The sequence below is a fragment of the Gymnoscopelus microlampas genome (genome assembly GCF_963454915.1).
Source record: "Gymnoscopelus microlampas genome assembly, chromosome: 16".
Taxonomy (NCBI): Eukaryota; Metazoa; Chordata; class Actinopteri; order Myctophiformes; family Myctophidae; genus Gymnoscopelus; species Gymnoscopelus microlampas.
This window is the reverse complement of record NC_139953.1, coordinates 31,411,227-31,426,773: the sequence shown is the minus strand read 5'-3', so window position 1 is coordinate 31,426,773 and position 15,547 is coordinate 31,411,227. Positions and strand designations below refer to the sequence as shown.

Here is a 15,547-nt window from a genome sequence, read left to right as displayed (position 1 = left end):
TGAATACATTATTTTTATTACAGTGATTCTCACCCTTTTTAATTTCAAGGACACCCAGTTTGATATGCATGATACAACAGACTCCCATCTCTAGGAAATCAAATCCTCAGTGTTAATTAAACTTTCATGGTTAAAGACCTGCAAGGGTTCATTTGGACCCCTGAAGGCCCACGTTGAGAACCAATATTCTAAAATACGTAACGCATTTCATGACCTACGGTGCGTGAATAGTTGTTGATGTATCTATTGCATATGAAAGGATTGCTATTGTACAATACGTGTTAAGCCCTGCCCCTACTTCTGCCTCTGCCCATATGGGGTGTTGTGTGTAAGATTACGTAATGACATACGTTGGCACAGGGGATGGCATAGCACTGTGTATAAGACTTAACAACTGGACAAACCATTTGGGGAAGGGGTTAGGCAGGAGGACAGTCATGAGGGCTTCTCTAGACATACACCTGCTTTCATACCTGATATTGTTCTCTTCCTTCTCTCCTTTGTCTTCCTCTGCACCTTCCTCTTGTGAGTTACAGGCACACTTTAATCGTGACAGAATCTACAAAGCGGGTGACTTTGTTCTGGGTGGCTTGTTTAGGATCCACTACTACTCCACTACACTCCCTGGCGTGTCTTTCACCTCCAAGCCACATGAGCCTTCTTGCTATGGGTGAGTTAGTATCACAAATACAAAAGCAAGCAAGAGAACAGGGAACTTCTTTTGGAAGGTAGTGCCATAGGATTAGTTGTATTTCTACAAAGATTAATGACTTATACTTTGTTAACCAGAGAAAAAAACAGGAGGCCTAGTACATAGAGTCTATGTACTAGGCCTCCTGTTTTTTTCCCCTCTAGTCTACACCAAATATCTTCACAGAAAAGAGATGATCTACAAGCTCACAACATGCCACGTTGCGAACTTGTAGATTGCTATCTTTGCTGAACGTTAACCCCACAGTAGAGACGCTAGGGTGCATAATATTCATGGTTACAAAGGAATTTTGTGTGTTAGCTTTAGCATTACAGGTTTCAGATGGGCCCTGACCATGGCTTTTGCCATTAATGAGATCAACAGAAATACCACCTTACTACCCAACATGACTCTGGGATATAGTCTCTATGATAGCTGTCTCACGCTTGGAGTTGCATACCGTGCAGCATTGTCAGTGCTTAGCGGGACAGAGGAGCGGTTTCAGTTGGATGAGCACTGTGTTGGTTCCCCTCCAACGCTCGGAATTGTGGGCTCTGTTACATCAACAAATACTATTGCCATTGCTAGAATATTAGGTTTGTACAGCGTCCCGTTGGTAAGTTTCCTACTTGAACTCCCTTTCAACATAACATTTACATATTATTCTTAATTTGTATTATTAGTATTATTATTTATGGTTTATTTACAAATCTACAATCTCTTACAACTTGAAAGACATAGAGTAGAACATGTTTAGTTGCAGGCAGAGCATGTGAGGCATATTTTGAATGGAGCGTGAAGCAGGTTTTCGTAAGGAGTATACTGCCTCTGTGTTACCTGTTTCTTTGCCCGTACCCAAGAGTAGGAATCCTATAAGTTGGGCCTGTTTTGTGCTCACAATGTTATACTGTTTGTAACACTGTAACCTTAAACCTTTTGTATTAATCACTGATAGATACAACAATGTCATAATACAGAATACTGTACATTAAAACATATATGCACAAGTTGTGCCGCACAACGCATGTCCCTGGTCTTGTAAGATCCTGTATGTATGCAATTCTGAACACATTTCTGTCATTCAAGTGTGTCTGTAATCCGCAAATCCCTGAGCCTCCCGTAGCCTCCTGGGTGGGTTAAATGCAGAGGACACATGGCACCATATGTGCAAGTATGCAGTGACAAATACCGCAAAGGATTGGGCACTAAATTATTATTATTATTATTATTATTATTAATGCATAATAAAGTATTTTCCTAGTAATTCATTAAGGGTTACTGTAAAATGTGGCATGCGTTTTGTGACAATGTCGCTGTCTATGGTGCTGAAGGGTGCATAGAGGAGGTATAGTCTACTGAGCCTACAGTAGTGTCTACATTTTGATTAAACGGTAGGCTACCTGTGTGTGTCAAAAGAATGCATTGTGCTCCAATAGGTTTCTTAAATAGGAAGGGTGTTGGTGTTTGCAGCCAAATACAATGCAGCCTCTTATTTGTTTTCCTCTGCTATGCTCAGCTCACATGCTCTGCTTGCAGAGAGACATTTGTCAAAGAATTTGGTATATTACAGAACAGATGTTTTGTGTCTTTTTCAGGTAAGTTACTATGCCGTCTGCTCCTGTCTGAGTGACCAGAATCAGTTCCCTTCCTTCTTTAGAACAATCCCAAGTGGTTACTACCAGGTGAAGTTCTATACAGACAAATGATCTGCTGGTATCAATAGTGGAATCTGTGTAGGAGATTCACTGATTTTGTGAATAATTTAGCCTAAGCACTAAGGCTGGGCAATTAATCGAAAATATATCAAAACTGATATTTAGAAACAATCACCGACCTAATCTTGCTCATGTAGATTGATAGAATAATCGAGAAGCAGGTTGTTTTATTTGTTTTCTTATGTTTTCTTATGTTTATCAACAAATTACAGTCTGATTAACCGTATATTTGCTTTGTTGTGCAATGGGGGTGTACCAAAATAGCGAAAATAACCAATCTACAAGCTTCTGAGCTTGTAGATTGGTTATTTTCGCTATTTTGTTATTTGTTTGTTTGTTTTTAAAAACAAATAATTGTTGAAGTCATATGGCCCAGCCCTACTACTAAACTACTACACTTTCACACAATTCTTACTTTCACAAAGTTCTCAAGGTGTAAACACAATTTTTTATCCAATCAGGTGCGAGCTATCCTCCATATTTTGAAGCATTTCGGGTGGAGCTGGGTAGGACTGCTGTGTATTGATAATGACTATGGCCACGATAATGCCAGAACCTTACAGTCTGACCTGGCCCAGTCTGGTTTGGGATGTCTGGCGTACTTTGAGGTTCTGCCCTGGGACAATGAACCAGCGGAACTTCAGAGGATTGTCACGATGTTGAAGAAATCCACAGCTGGTGTGGTCGTTGTATTTGGATATGGGAGGCATGCGGTTGGTCTCATGGAGGAGGTTGGCGTTATGATTATGATGATGATAATTATAAGGAAACTGAATTGATTTAGTTATATTGAAGTGAAGACATACCTTCTGATATAATAAATAGCAATTTAATAGCCAGAATTTTCTCAATTGTATTGACATTTTATCATCACACACACACACACACACACACACACACACACACACACACACACACACACACACACACACACACACACACACACACACACACACACACACACACACACACACACACGTATTTCACCACAATCATCAGGTAGTAAAGCAGAATGTGACAGGTCTGCAGTGGATAGCCGGTGTGGCCTGGACGTCACACACCATATTCCAGACTCCTCGCTACATGCCATTCCTCAGAGGCTTCCTGGGTATTGACATCCGTCGTGGAGAGATACCAGGTTTCAAGGACTTCTTGTTAAAAATACATCCTGACAATGACCCTGACAACAGCCATGAAAATACCATAGTGAGTCTTTTATTTTATCATTTAAGCTGCAATGTCAGTCTGTTTTTTTTAAATATTAACAAGGTATTTTATTAATGCTTAAGTCTTCATCGTGTTTCTTCAGGTGAGGCAGTTCTGGGAGTACACATTTCAGTGTAAATTTGCACCCCTTCCGTCAGAGTGGGTGGATACTGGTGGACAGCTGTGTACTGGACAAGAGGACCTAGGAACAGCAGAAACTATCAGAAGCTTTTTGGATGTGTCTGACCTCAGGCTAGAATATAATGTGTACAAAGCTGTGTATGCTCTGGCCCATGCCCTCCATGACATGATTCAGTGTGTGCCAGGAAGAGGGCCTTTCACTGGGCACAGCTGTGCCCGTTTGCAGACGATTCAGCCATGGCAGGTGTGATATTAATTCAGTTTACCTGTTAATGTTTCAGTTGGGTTCTAATTTAAAATACTAATAAATGAAAATATGAAATTGGCATTAACAGACAAGTCAGATCTGGCCCAGAATATCACCTGATTTCAACCAAAATTAATCCTGACCACAAAAACGTCACTTCCAGGACGTCATCTAAACACATTTCTCATCACCCAAAATTGCTGTCCAAATGTCCATATGAAGTCCCGGTGATGACGTCCTGTAAATGATGTAAAGATCATCCCCATATGGGCTGTGATCTGGCCTAGTCCTGAACGTCACCGGGGTGATGACCGGGCGTCATCAAAACGTCATCATGACGTCATTGTGCTTGCTGGGTCAGTTGCAGTTACATTGCATTTTGGGAGGATACTTACTACAGTATGCCCTCGTTATCGAGCACTACAACAGGGCCCCAGGCTTCCTCCGGGCCGAGTATCCTGTCTTCTACCTTGTTGAATCATGGGGTCTTTTTTTGTCACCTCCCCTGAGACCAATTTCACATGGGAGACCCTAGCAGCAGCAGGCTAGAGCGCTAGGCAACACAGCTCCAAGGTTCATTGGGGCACATAAACCTCTCCTGCTGTCTGATATTCATGTTTGATAATATCATAATTTAATTTAAAAAGAAAAAAAAAAGAAATGTATCTTAACTACACTAACACTGGCATCCCTATGTTGGGCAAATTTGTCTGTCTTTCAAATCGTTATAATTGTTTTTATATTATTGTTTTGTGATACGTTGTGACCTTGTATATCTGCTGTTTTCGCTATTTGTCATATAAAGAAGTATAAATGGTTAAGAAAATGACCCCCCACTTTTTTTTTTTTCCTTTTCTTTTTTATAAATCGAACCTTGGTTGTAAATACTGTAAGGGTGTAGTTAGTACAATATCACTATTTTGTATATTGTATACTGTTTATTAGTTTCTTGAGCTTAATAATCTTGCTCATTACCATTTCTAGCTTGTGTATTACCTGGAAAAGATCAACTTCACCACATCATTTGGTGATCAGGTATTATTTGATGAGTATGGTGATGCTTTACCAGTCTATGATGTCATGAACTGGGCGTGGCTCCCTGATGGAAGCACAAAGGTTCACAAAGTAGGCGTGTACAGGAAGACGGCCTCCGCAGGTGAAGAGCTCCTAATGGACGAAGACAGAATCTTCTGGAGCCTTGAATCCACAAAGGTCGCTTTGGCTTTCTAAAATTGCTCATTTCAAGCGCATGATATGAATGTAATTTAGTTTCAAATTGATCATAGTTATTTTCCTCTGTAGCCACCTCGGTCCGTGTGCAGTGAGAGCTGTTCACCTGGAACACGTGTGGCCGCTAGGAAAGGTGAACCTGCCTGCTGCTTTGACTGCATTGCTTGCTCCGAGGGAGAGACCAGCAATGAGACTGGTAGGTTTAATTATGCCGCTACTGTATGTACACTACAGTAAGTTATCTTTAAGATGATAGTACTTGTTTGTCCCTTAAATATTGCCCTCCTTTTTTAGACTCGACAGAGTGCAACACTTGTCCAGAGGACTTCTGGTCCAGTCCACAGCGTGACCACTGCGTTCCTAAGCGCATGGAGTTCCTTTCCTACGATGAGCCCCTGGGTATCTCCTTGACTACCATCTCACTGCTAGGTGCTCTTATCTGTGCCATTGTTCTGGGAATCTTCATCCACCATCGAAGCACACCCATGGTGCGTGCCAACAACTCAGAACTCAGCTTCCAACTTTTGCTGTCACTCAAACTATGTTTCTTGTGCTCACTTCTGTTCATTGGCCATCCCAGGCTCTGGACTTGTCAGCTTAGGCATGCAGCATTTGGGATCAGCTTTGTGCTGTGTGTCTCGTGTATCCTGGTTAAGACTATGGTGGTGTTGGCTGTGTTCAAGGCCTCCAAGCCTGGGGGTGCAAACATTTTGAGGTACTTTGGTGCCATGCAGCAGAGAGGAACAGTTATGTTTCTTACTTTAATCCAGGCAGCAATCTGCACAGGCTGGCTTGTGTCTGCCTCACCAGCTCCTCATAAAAACACACAATACCAGAGTGACAAGATAGTCTATGAGTGTGTGGTAGGATCAACCGTTGGATTTGCAATATTGTTAGGTTATATTGGTTTATTGGCACTCCTCAGCTTCCTCCTAGCGTTCATGGCAAGGAATCTCCCAGACAACTTCAATGAAGCCAAGTTAATAACTTTCAGCATGTTGATCTTCTGTGCCGTGTGGATAGCCTTCATCCCAGCATATATTAGCTCTCCAGGCAGATATGCAGATGTAGTGGAGGTTTTTGCTATTTTAGCATCTAGTTTTGGCATTTTGGTGGCACTGTTTGGACCAAAGTGTTACATAATCCTTTTGAGACCTGAGAGAAACACTAAAAAGTCAATCATGGGTCGAGGTGCCACCAATATGTAATAGCACATATCTAATGGCAATACATGTTTTTGTACCCCTTCCCAGCTCCAACTATTAGGGATTATTCAGTGCAAGAAAATAACTTGTGTAAAAAACATTCATTCTATGACACATAGTATAGGTACCAATGTCATCAACACATTCACGGACACTCCTTTTCAGTATGACATAAAGCAGCCATAGTCATACATGTTCCTTTTATTAGCTCAAGAATAATCTCTCAAGATAAATGCTTCAATATTTTTCTTTTAGCCGAATGGTTGGGTTCCCAGATTGGCTCAAGACTGTTTGTTGATGTAGTGCAGGTTCTGAAAGCCTGAGCGGGATATTTCAAGACAGGATTATTAGACATACAGTATACTGTATAGACTTCCCTGTTGGAACTTTTGATTTTCCTGTATTTGAATAAAACTGAGATGTCAAAGAAATTGCTTTCATTCAGTCATTTTAGTTGGGAAATAAATGTAGTGTGAAGTGGGCCTTGAAGCATTAAGTTTTGATAATTTACTCAAATATCCTGATTGTATCTGTGACTGTCTTATTAAAGTATTAAGTTTAAAATGATATTGGGCACAAATGAGGTGGTCCACTGCTTCTGCTTTCCATGTTATTTAAGTCTAAAACATACAAGATGCACTGAGAACATGAAGGATAACACTGAGAATACACTGCCTGGGAGTAGTTGGCTAGAAGCTGGAGGCTGTTCAGCAATTTGGCTATGAGTGGAGTGAAGACTGGGTTTAAATACTGTGAGGTTGATGATATGATGAAAGGCAGGCAGGTGCAATAATCTGAGGGAAACAAGGGAACTGGGGACAGGTGTGCCAAAGCTGGTAGTTCCAAGCCTATAGGCCCACACACAGACAGGAGGACAAACACAAGGGCATAGCCAGGAACCGTGATTCATAACACATAATCATTTATCTTCTCATTTAAAATGGATATTACAGTGGGAATGAAACCGCGAGGGAGTAGCCTAACTGAAAGGAGTGGTGAGTAATGTGTCTTTCTTTTAACTGCATGGTTAAGATCTGAGAGTTGGGTCTGAGTGATTCTGGTTGCTTAATTTTTTGATGATTTGTGAGTTTCTTCTTGCTTTTTTCTGTGGTTGTACCAGGTTGCAATGTTGAATGTGGTGACTGAATCGATGAGTAGACCTGCAGGGATCCTACAAGCTCACAATTGTAAACTTGTTATGTAGATTTGCTATTTTTTTTTTACTTAAGCCTGAAGAAGGTCTATGACCTAAAGCTTGCTATCTATCTGATTTTGCACAGTTTTGAGTGTGCGGAGGCTCCCTTTAATTGTTCATCTGGCTTCATTTTGACTCCAGCACCTCACCCAAGTCTACTGGCAGATGAGCGGTGGGTTTTTCACTATTTTGTCTGAAAAACTTGTGTGAAAATTATAGTGATTTTTTTTTTTTTTTTTTTTTTTTTTTTTAACACATCTTCTGTTCTGGGGGCATATTTTTTCCGATGAGGGTCCGCGGCCTAATATCAATTTGGGGATCCTTGACATAAAATATTTGACAACCGCTGCTGTAGGTCTATTAATTGTAGGCTAAATGGCTCCGGACGCTGGCTCTGGAGTAGGCTTATGATCAGTGGTGTAAAGTAACTAAGTACATTTACTCATGTACTGTACTTAAGTACAATTCTGAGGTATTTTACTTTACTGGAGTATTTCCAATGTTCAGTACTTTTACTTCTTCTTCAGTAGGCCTACTACTTCTACTTCTTATACTTCTCCATTACATCTCAGAGGCAAATATTGTACTTTTACTCCACTGCAATTATGTGATGCATTGTGAGCTTGTGCTATTTTTAAAAGATTTTTATATTTGAAAAGTTGTGAAATGGGACATTCTGCATCAGTACTTTCTACTTTTGGTCCTTTTAAGTACATTTTGATACCAATACTTTTGTACTTTTAGGCTACTCAAGTACATTTTGAAATTCCGGATTTTTACTTGTAACAGAGCATTTCTACATTGCAGCATTGATACTTTTACTTAAGTACAAAATGTGAGTATTTTTCCACCACTGCTTTTGATTGGCACCGCGCAGCAGCCAATGGGAGGAGGACATTGCTGGTGTCCTAGCAACTGCACTGATGATCCGTGAAGCGAGGAGGAGAAGGAAGAGCATCATCCTCGCACAGAACGCAGGTCTTTCTCTCGCCTGGACACGGTAAGGAAAAATGCAAACAAAACGTTATGTTTTTAGATGATTAGGCCTACTTTCGTTTGTGAAAATAAACTTGCCATATGCAATGCATGATATTAATGGATCAGTAGCACCAGCGTTTCTGACAAAGCCGTCGCAGTAGCCTGTAGGATATTATGATCGTGATGCAGCAGCTGCGGCCTGTTGTATTTACCTCTGACGTAGGCTGTGCGCACCATTATTATTAGGGTTGGTTATTCATTCATGAACAATTGTTTCTACAGATTTTCCTCGCTGCTTTTTGTGCAGCGCATGTCTTTATTAGCCTGTCTATCACAGTAGCAGCCTACATTGCACGTATTCTACATTAAGGATCCATATATATTTTAATTATAGCACCGTTTACTGAGTCTGTAAATTAGCCTGCCTGTTTTATTTAAATTGCAGATTAAATTATGCGCTATATAACGCTCTTCTCTTTTGTTTACTTTACATATTTTTCTTTTTTACTACTCGAATATGATGTTTTTGCATATTATTGTATTGTATATTATTGTTTGTCTTTAAATGTCTCGATGAATTGTATAGCCTACACAATGGAAATAAACCATTGGGTTATCCTTTTTAGATCTTTTCGTATAAATCCGTACCTCTGTGCTTTTTTTGCAAACTGTCAATAAAATATTCAATCAATCAATCAATCGTATGATAATGAGCTATATGCCGTTTGTTAAATGGTGCTGTTTGTTTTCAGGTGACTTCCAACATGTGTTCAGCAGTGAGGTTATGGCACACAGCACTGCTGGGCGTCCTGCTATGTGTGCTGCTGGCCACCAGGGGGTCGGAGGGTCGGAGCCCCCGCACAGCTGACCAGGTGTCTGAGGCCGACATCCAGCGCCTCCTGCATGGCGTCATGGAGCAGCTGGGCATCGCCCGGCCCAGGGTGGAGTATCCTGCTCACCAGGCCACCAACATAGTCGGGCCTCAGAGCATACAGGGTAAGACAGTGGTGGAAGAAGTACTCACACGTTGTACTTAAGTAATACTGCAATGTAGAAATACTAATAAGTAAGTAAATAAGTAAAAGTCCGGAATTCAAAATGTACTTGAGTAAAAGTACAAAAGCATTGGTATCAAAATGTAGCCTACTTTAAAGTACCAAATACAAATATTTTGAAAATAGCAGATCTATAAAGCTCACAATGTGTCGCGACACGACACGACAAGTACAGTAGTTGAGTACATGTACTTAGTTACTTTACACCACTAGGACAAAAAGTTGTGGTCTTTGATAAGTCTATCCACTATCCGCAGAGTGCTCACCTTTTTGAATAAGTCATTTGAAATGGGTAGAAAATGCCAAAATGTCTACAATTATCTGTCAAAAGGTCATTGGTGCCTGCTGTGTAAATAATGTGTCATCATCATCTTTAGCCTTTGCTTTTCAAGCACAGGTTTGTGGTTTTGTGAGTGACCATCTGTTTTCCACCCACAAGGTGGTGCTCACGAGGGACTACAGCACCTGGGACCCTATGGGAACATTCCTAACATAGTGGCTGAGCTCACAGGCGACAATGTCCCTAAAGACTTCAGTGAGGACCACGGCTACCCAGACCCTCCTAATCCATGCCCCCTCGGAAAGACAGGTAGACTCCACTGTAATCGTTTAACTGATGTTTATAAAGTGTTCGTCTATGCATTTATTCTAAGCTTTATAATATACCCGATTACCCGCACACACCAAACAGCCAGTGAATAGACCAATTATTTGTTTACTAACATTGAGACTGGACGCACAGGTGATTGTTTCACGCAATCAATTCCCAAATGTTGTTTCGGGGTGCAGCTGGTTTCAGCACACCCCAACCCCTATTTTACTGTTGGTTAGTGAGGCGCGTCCTAGCGAGAGCTGACAGAATGGGTTTCATTGGGCACATACTGGTTGCGCGCATACTGGTTCTTATCAGTGTGACGTCGTCTGTTAAGGGGTCTATAGGTGGCTCATAGTTTATCGCAGTGTACCCTCTTCAATTGATACAACACAGCTTACCAAATGTGTCACAAAGCATTTGTGACACAAATGCTGTAATTACATGTAAATGTAAATGGTGCTCACAATACTATTCCAAATCTAAATATATTAGGATCTTATTGCAAGGGGACTGTGACTTCAGCATGAGTCAACGGTGCCACAATGTAAATATGCTCTTTTGTCAGTAAAGATGTCAATCAATCAATCAATCAATCAATCAATCCCCTTTGTGAATTAGGTGCCCCCCCCCCCCCCCCCTCCCCATTGTTTCCTAAAACTTCATTAAGCTGACTGTGTATTGTCTCTCACACAGCAGCAGATGGGTGTCTGGAGAATGCCCCCGACACAGCACAGTTCAGCAGAGACTTCCAGAAACACCAGCATCTGTTTGACCCAGAGCACGACTACCCAGCTCTGGCCAAGTGGGTAGGTACAACACATTACACATTATAATTATTAAATAAATTGGTTTCCCAGTGACTGTGTACTTGCACTTGACCTATTACTCACAGCAACACACTGTAAAGTCCTATGTGTTCATTTATAAGTTAACACTCATGACTGTTGTGCACTCAAAGGATGCTGGCAAAATCAATTTCATCTTTTAAACTATTACATTTTAATAAATAAGTACAGCATTTTAATAGACAGGCTTTTATTCAGCTTATCTAAATTATTTTGCCTTTTTAATTCACATTTGTTTTCTTACTGGTCTATGTAAGTAAATAATGCTATATCATTTACCGTAACAATAACTGTACAATCCCACTGGATGTGAATTTTTTATTATTACTGTCAAAGTATTCTAATTTTAAATAATGAAATCAAATGCGCTGTTTGGACAGGTGCATCCTCCAATTCAAGCTGTGTGTTGGTACAGTAGATCCAGCTGCAAGAATTCCTTCCCCTTTCAAGGCTGTATTGATTCCCTGGGAAAGCATTTATAAGCATTGTTGATTGTAATCTAAGAACAATGATATTAGCTGTGCAACATTAGGCTCATAAATTTGTGTGACTGTGAACTGTTGTTTTTTAACACATTTCCTTTCAGAACAAGGAGCTTTTGTACCAGAAATTGAAGGGAGGACCAAAAAGAAGAAAACGGGTATAGTGTTTCCTGGTTGTATTTTCCCCTCTTCCTTTTGTGGTGCTGTGTCTCAGAAACCACATCACCGCCATCAGGGTTTCCCCCTGAAGGAACTAATGTCCTCTTAAACCCGCCACTTTAGAAGTGGAGTCGTATTCTGATCAAGCTGAGAGCCTGAGAACATTATCCTTTGGTCTTTTTTGCAATAAAATGTTCTCGCCTCATTTAACTTGACACATGGTCAGTATTTAACTTGAGTCGAGATTCTTGTGTCCAGTTGGGATACAAAAGCCACAAAATGATTTAGCTATTTTCGAAAAAATGTATGAAATTGTTTGAATTTTACATTTTTATTTTCGCCTGTAAATGACGTGCCCACAATTGGGATGCTGTGGTCAAAGTGGTTAAAATTATAATTCATATTTCCTGTGCCAATACATAACGTATTTCTCTCTCGGAATGCAGAGTGTCAACCCTTACCTCATGGGCCAGAGGCTTGAAAATGTGGTTGCCAAGAAGTCAGTTCCCCACTTTTCTGAAGAGGAGGAAGAGGCAACTCCCACCTCTGTCACCAGGATATCTACTGTACACTAAGACCTACACTCCTAGGTTCTATGTATAGGCAACATGGTATTCATTTTAAAGCTGCAATCCGGAACTTTTAACCACTTAAACCCTCTAGTCTCTCTACTTAGTCAAATGGACCCGAGTTGCAACTGCACTTGGACACCTTTTTCCATGTGCACCAAATCTCTTCACCAAAAATAGCTGATCTACAAGCTCACAACGCATTGTGAGCTTGTAAATCTGCTATATTTAGTTAATGTTCCCCCCTGAATATGGATGCTGGGGTTCAAGTGGTCAAGTCTTACCCGGGATTCAAACCCTGGTCTCCTGTGTGAGAGACCAAGAGGCAATTGGCCAGTGGAGATACTGTATTACTACTTGTTAAGTCCCACCCACCACTAGATGTCCTACTGTAGTAATATTCTACTATACAGATTGGTTACAACAATGTTTGTTAATTAAAATAAGTAGATCGCAGCTTTAATATTAGGGCCAATCTTAAACTGTATTATCAGCTGTACACTGCTTGAGACAAATCATTTTATGTAATAGAATAATATATAGTTTTAAGTTCTTGTATCTTTAATGTTCACAGGTTACTGAAATACTCTGAAGTGCAGATATTGAGGAAAATAAAATATTTTAGGAGCTCTTTATAAACTGCAATGCCATTGCTTTTTGTTACAAGTGGGTTACTGTATGTGAACATTAGCAGCTTATTTAACTATTTGATTGTGGCATGGCATTTGAATCTGCTCTATCATGTAATTCACTAATAATGTTAGTGTTCTAAGAAAGCTGCCCACTTTATTTTCAGCCTGTCAAATGGGTTCTGGTGTGAAAATTATTTTTCTGTGCAGTCAAATAAATGATTTACTTGCATTGACAATGAGTGGTGTTTTTTTCTTTCTAACAATCAGACAAATTGAGGATGAGGGTTTGAGGGGGCGTGTTCAGAAGTTGAAACAAGGGTTTAGAAGAGCTCTCACTATGACATTCATAAAGCCACTAGTCTAGAGAGGAAGGTGGAACACTGCAACTTCTCTAAATATTCCACAAACCTAATTCTGGGACTTGCCTCCCTGGATCAGATTCTCGAGGCGAGTTGGGATACAAAAAAAGGTGAGTTAATTTAGCCGAAAACGTTAGGCTACAATAAATTGAATATCAGCATTAAAGGAGTACACCCAAAAAATAATTTACCCCTTAAATTCATAACTATTTTTTAGTTTTGGTTGTATTCCTAAACCAATAATTTGATGGTCATCAAATTATTGGCTTAATTAATTATTGGCTGTCACGATTACTATGAGACAAAAACAAAAAAATCTCTGAATTCAAGGCTTCATGGGTTGTGTAGGCTAACTGATAGAAAATAAGTCATTTTTTGGGTGAACTACTCCTTTAAATGATGATGCGTAAAATGCGTAAAAACTGCGTAAATATGCTGTCCATCAATCTGTTGAACAGTCTTGTCTTTTATTTCCCCCCTTCAACTTAAAGCATGAAGATATTGCCGACGTTCACCGCAGCAGCAGTAGTTCTGGGACTGCTTTTCTGCGCGTTGGAAAGTAACGCCATCGGGACGTTTCAGGGCGCGTTCCCACATCCATACAAATACAACCCGAACCAATCCGAGAGGAGGTCACCGCAGCAACAACACACGCCGATCACAGGATTAATGTCCCGCGGCGGATCAATGGGCTCCATCACCACCGCCGAGGAGGTGCTCGAGTCCAGCCAGGAGGCGCTGCACGTCACGGAGCGACGCTACCTGAAGCTGGACTGGTGCAAGACGCAGCCGCTCAAGCAGACCATCTACGAGGAGGGCTGCTTGAGCCGCACCATCATCAACCGCTTCTGCTACGGCCAGTGCAACTCCTTCTACATCCCGAGGCACATCTACCAGGAGGACAGCGCCTTCCAGTCCTGTTCCACATGTAAACCCAAGACCTTCACCACGGTCACCTACACCCTCATCTGCCCAGGACAGACGCCCAGCACCAGGAAGAAACGCGTCCAGCGCGTAAAGCAGTGTCGCTGTACGACGATAGATATGGATTAGATCACTGTTTTGCGGACCAATATTTATGGGTCACGAGTACATTTCAAAACATTTAACAACAACAAAAACTCCCCCCTAAAATGCTGCATTTTTCACAAATTAAATACAAATTCAATGATTTATCAATACAATAAAATTCCATAAATTAGAAAACGAATGTTTAAGAAGTAGTGAAAATAGCCGATCTACAAGCTTTGCCCTGCATTGTGGGCTTGTAGATCTGCTATTTTCACTAGTTTAGGTACTGGGCAAAGCGTCTAATTTCTCTTTTTGGTCTCGAGCTAAAAGGTTTGGGAACCACTGGTAAGTGCCACTGGTAATTAAGAGACAATGCCATCAATTATCGAAAAAGTAGGCTACCTAGAAGGATACTTGGACTTGGATATAGCCTGATGGGGGATAGGTGGGCACCAGGGACATCTGGGCACCTCGATGTAGAATTGGCTATGTTGTCCAAAATGTTACAAAATAAAATATTTGAACAATTGTCTTAAGTAATGTAAAGTATACATGATGTGAACGTGCATATGCTTCATTTTATCCTTCAACTTGTTTATGCCCCAAAATGACTGGATATACATATATATATATTGTTGAATGTTTAAGCATGTTCTAATCATGTATACTTTACTTAACTGAAACATTTTACAAATATTACATTTTTTAACATTTTGGAAAGGATTGCCAATTTAGCACGAGGTGCCCACTCTTCCTTGGTGCCCAGTCTGCCCACCTATTATCCTGTTACGGAGTAGGGTCACGTTGAGCAGTTTGTACATTGCGTTATTTGTGCATAAAGTTGTGGGTTATAATTATCCTCATACAAGGTATACAACTGACCGTGGAAATAAGTGTCAATGCAAGTAGTACAAAACTGATATGAATTTGTATGAGGAAACACTTTCAAATGACTGGAGGGTTGTACAGTTTCCACTGTGTGGGATATAAGGTGTTTTTATTGTTGTATAGCAACCTGCACTTTCTGTCACTTCATTTTATGACATTATCTTATTTGTTTAATATAAAGTGTAAAATATCTTATGAATAAACGCTTTTTTTTACCTATTCAATTGTGTTCCTTTTGAGTCTTGACAAGTGACTTAACTAATGAAAAATATTTAAAAGAACAGAAGTTTAACATTTTAGAATAAAGACAAAGCGGCAATATACATATTAATCTATACACAATT

At 40.4% G+C, this 15,547-nt stretch overlaps 3 protein-coding genes across 3 annotated transcripts; all 3 read left to right on the top strand.

Moving 5' to 3' along the window:
- Positions 1-1,046: 1,046 nt before the first annotated feature.
- LOC311062945 (extracellular calcium-sensing receptor-like) lies at positions 1,047-6,438 on the top strand (the record flags this gene model as incomplete). The annotated part of the gene is made up of 8 exons (XM_084082165.1): positions 1,047-1,211; positions 2,287-2,373; positions 2,868-3,137; positions 3,406-3,612; positions 3,716-3,997; positions 4,985-5,212; positions 5,303-5,426; positions 5,525-6,438. The coding sequence occupies 8 exons, from the start codon at positions 1,047-1,049 to the stop codon at positions 6,436-6,438; spliced, it is 2,277 nt and encodes a 758-aa protein (XP_083938291.1).
- A 2,140-nt stretch (positions 6,439-8,578) lies between these two features.
- On the top strand, positions 8,579-13,174 carry scg5 (secretogranin V). The gene is made up of 6 exons (XM_084082817.1): positions 8,579-8,630; positions 9,361-9,604; positions 10,103-10,252; positions 10,952-11,064; positions 11,690-11,743; positions 12,191-13,174. The coding sequence occupies exons 2-6, from the start codon at positions 9,373-9,375 to the stop codon at positions 12,317-12,319; spliced, it is 678 nt and encodes a 225-aa protein (XP_083938943.1). The 5' UTR covers positions 8,579-8,630; positions 9,361-9,372; the 3' UTR covers positions 12,320-13,174.
- A 126-nt stretch (positions 13,175-13,300) lies between these two features.
- On the top strand, positions 13,301-15,422 carry grem1a (gremlin 1a, DAN family BMP antagonist). Its single transcript, XM_084081756.1, has 2 exons — positions 13,301-13,414; positions 13,796-15,422. The coding sequence occupies exon 2, from the start codon at positions 13,797-13,799 to the stop codon at positions 14,355-14,357; it is 561 nt and encodes a 186-aa protein (XP_083937882.1). The 5' UTR covers positions 13,301-13,414; position 13,796; the 3' UTR covers positions 14,358-15,422.
- Positions 15,423-15,547: the final 125 nt, after the last annotated feature.

Bases quoted from the DNA above. Each gene is read 5' to 3' on its own strand.
- grem1a (XM_084081756.1), top strand. From the start codon at position 13,797: ATGAAGATATTGCCGACGTTCACCGCAGCAGCAGTAGTTCTGGGACTG.
- scg5 (XM_084082817.1), top strand. From the start codon at position 9,373: ATGTGTTCAGCAGTGAGGTTATGGCACACAGCACTGCTGGGCGTCCTG. The intron at 10,253-10,951 runs GTAGACTCCACT...TCTCTCACACAG, and splicing joins ATGCCCCCTCGGAAAGACAG to CAGCAGATGGGTGTCTGGAG. The intron at 11,744-12,190 runs GTATAGTGTTTC...CTCGGAATGCAG, and splicing joins GACCAAAAAGAAGAAAACGG to AGTGTCAACCCTTACCTCAT.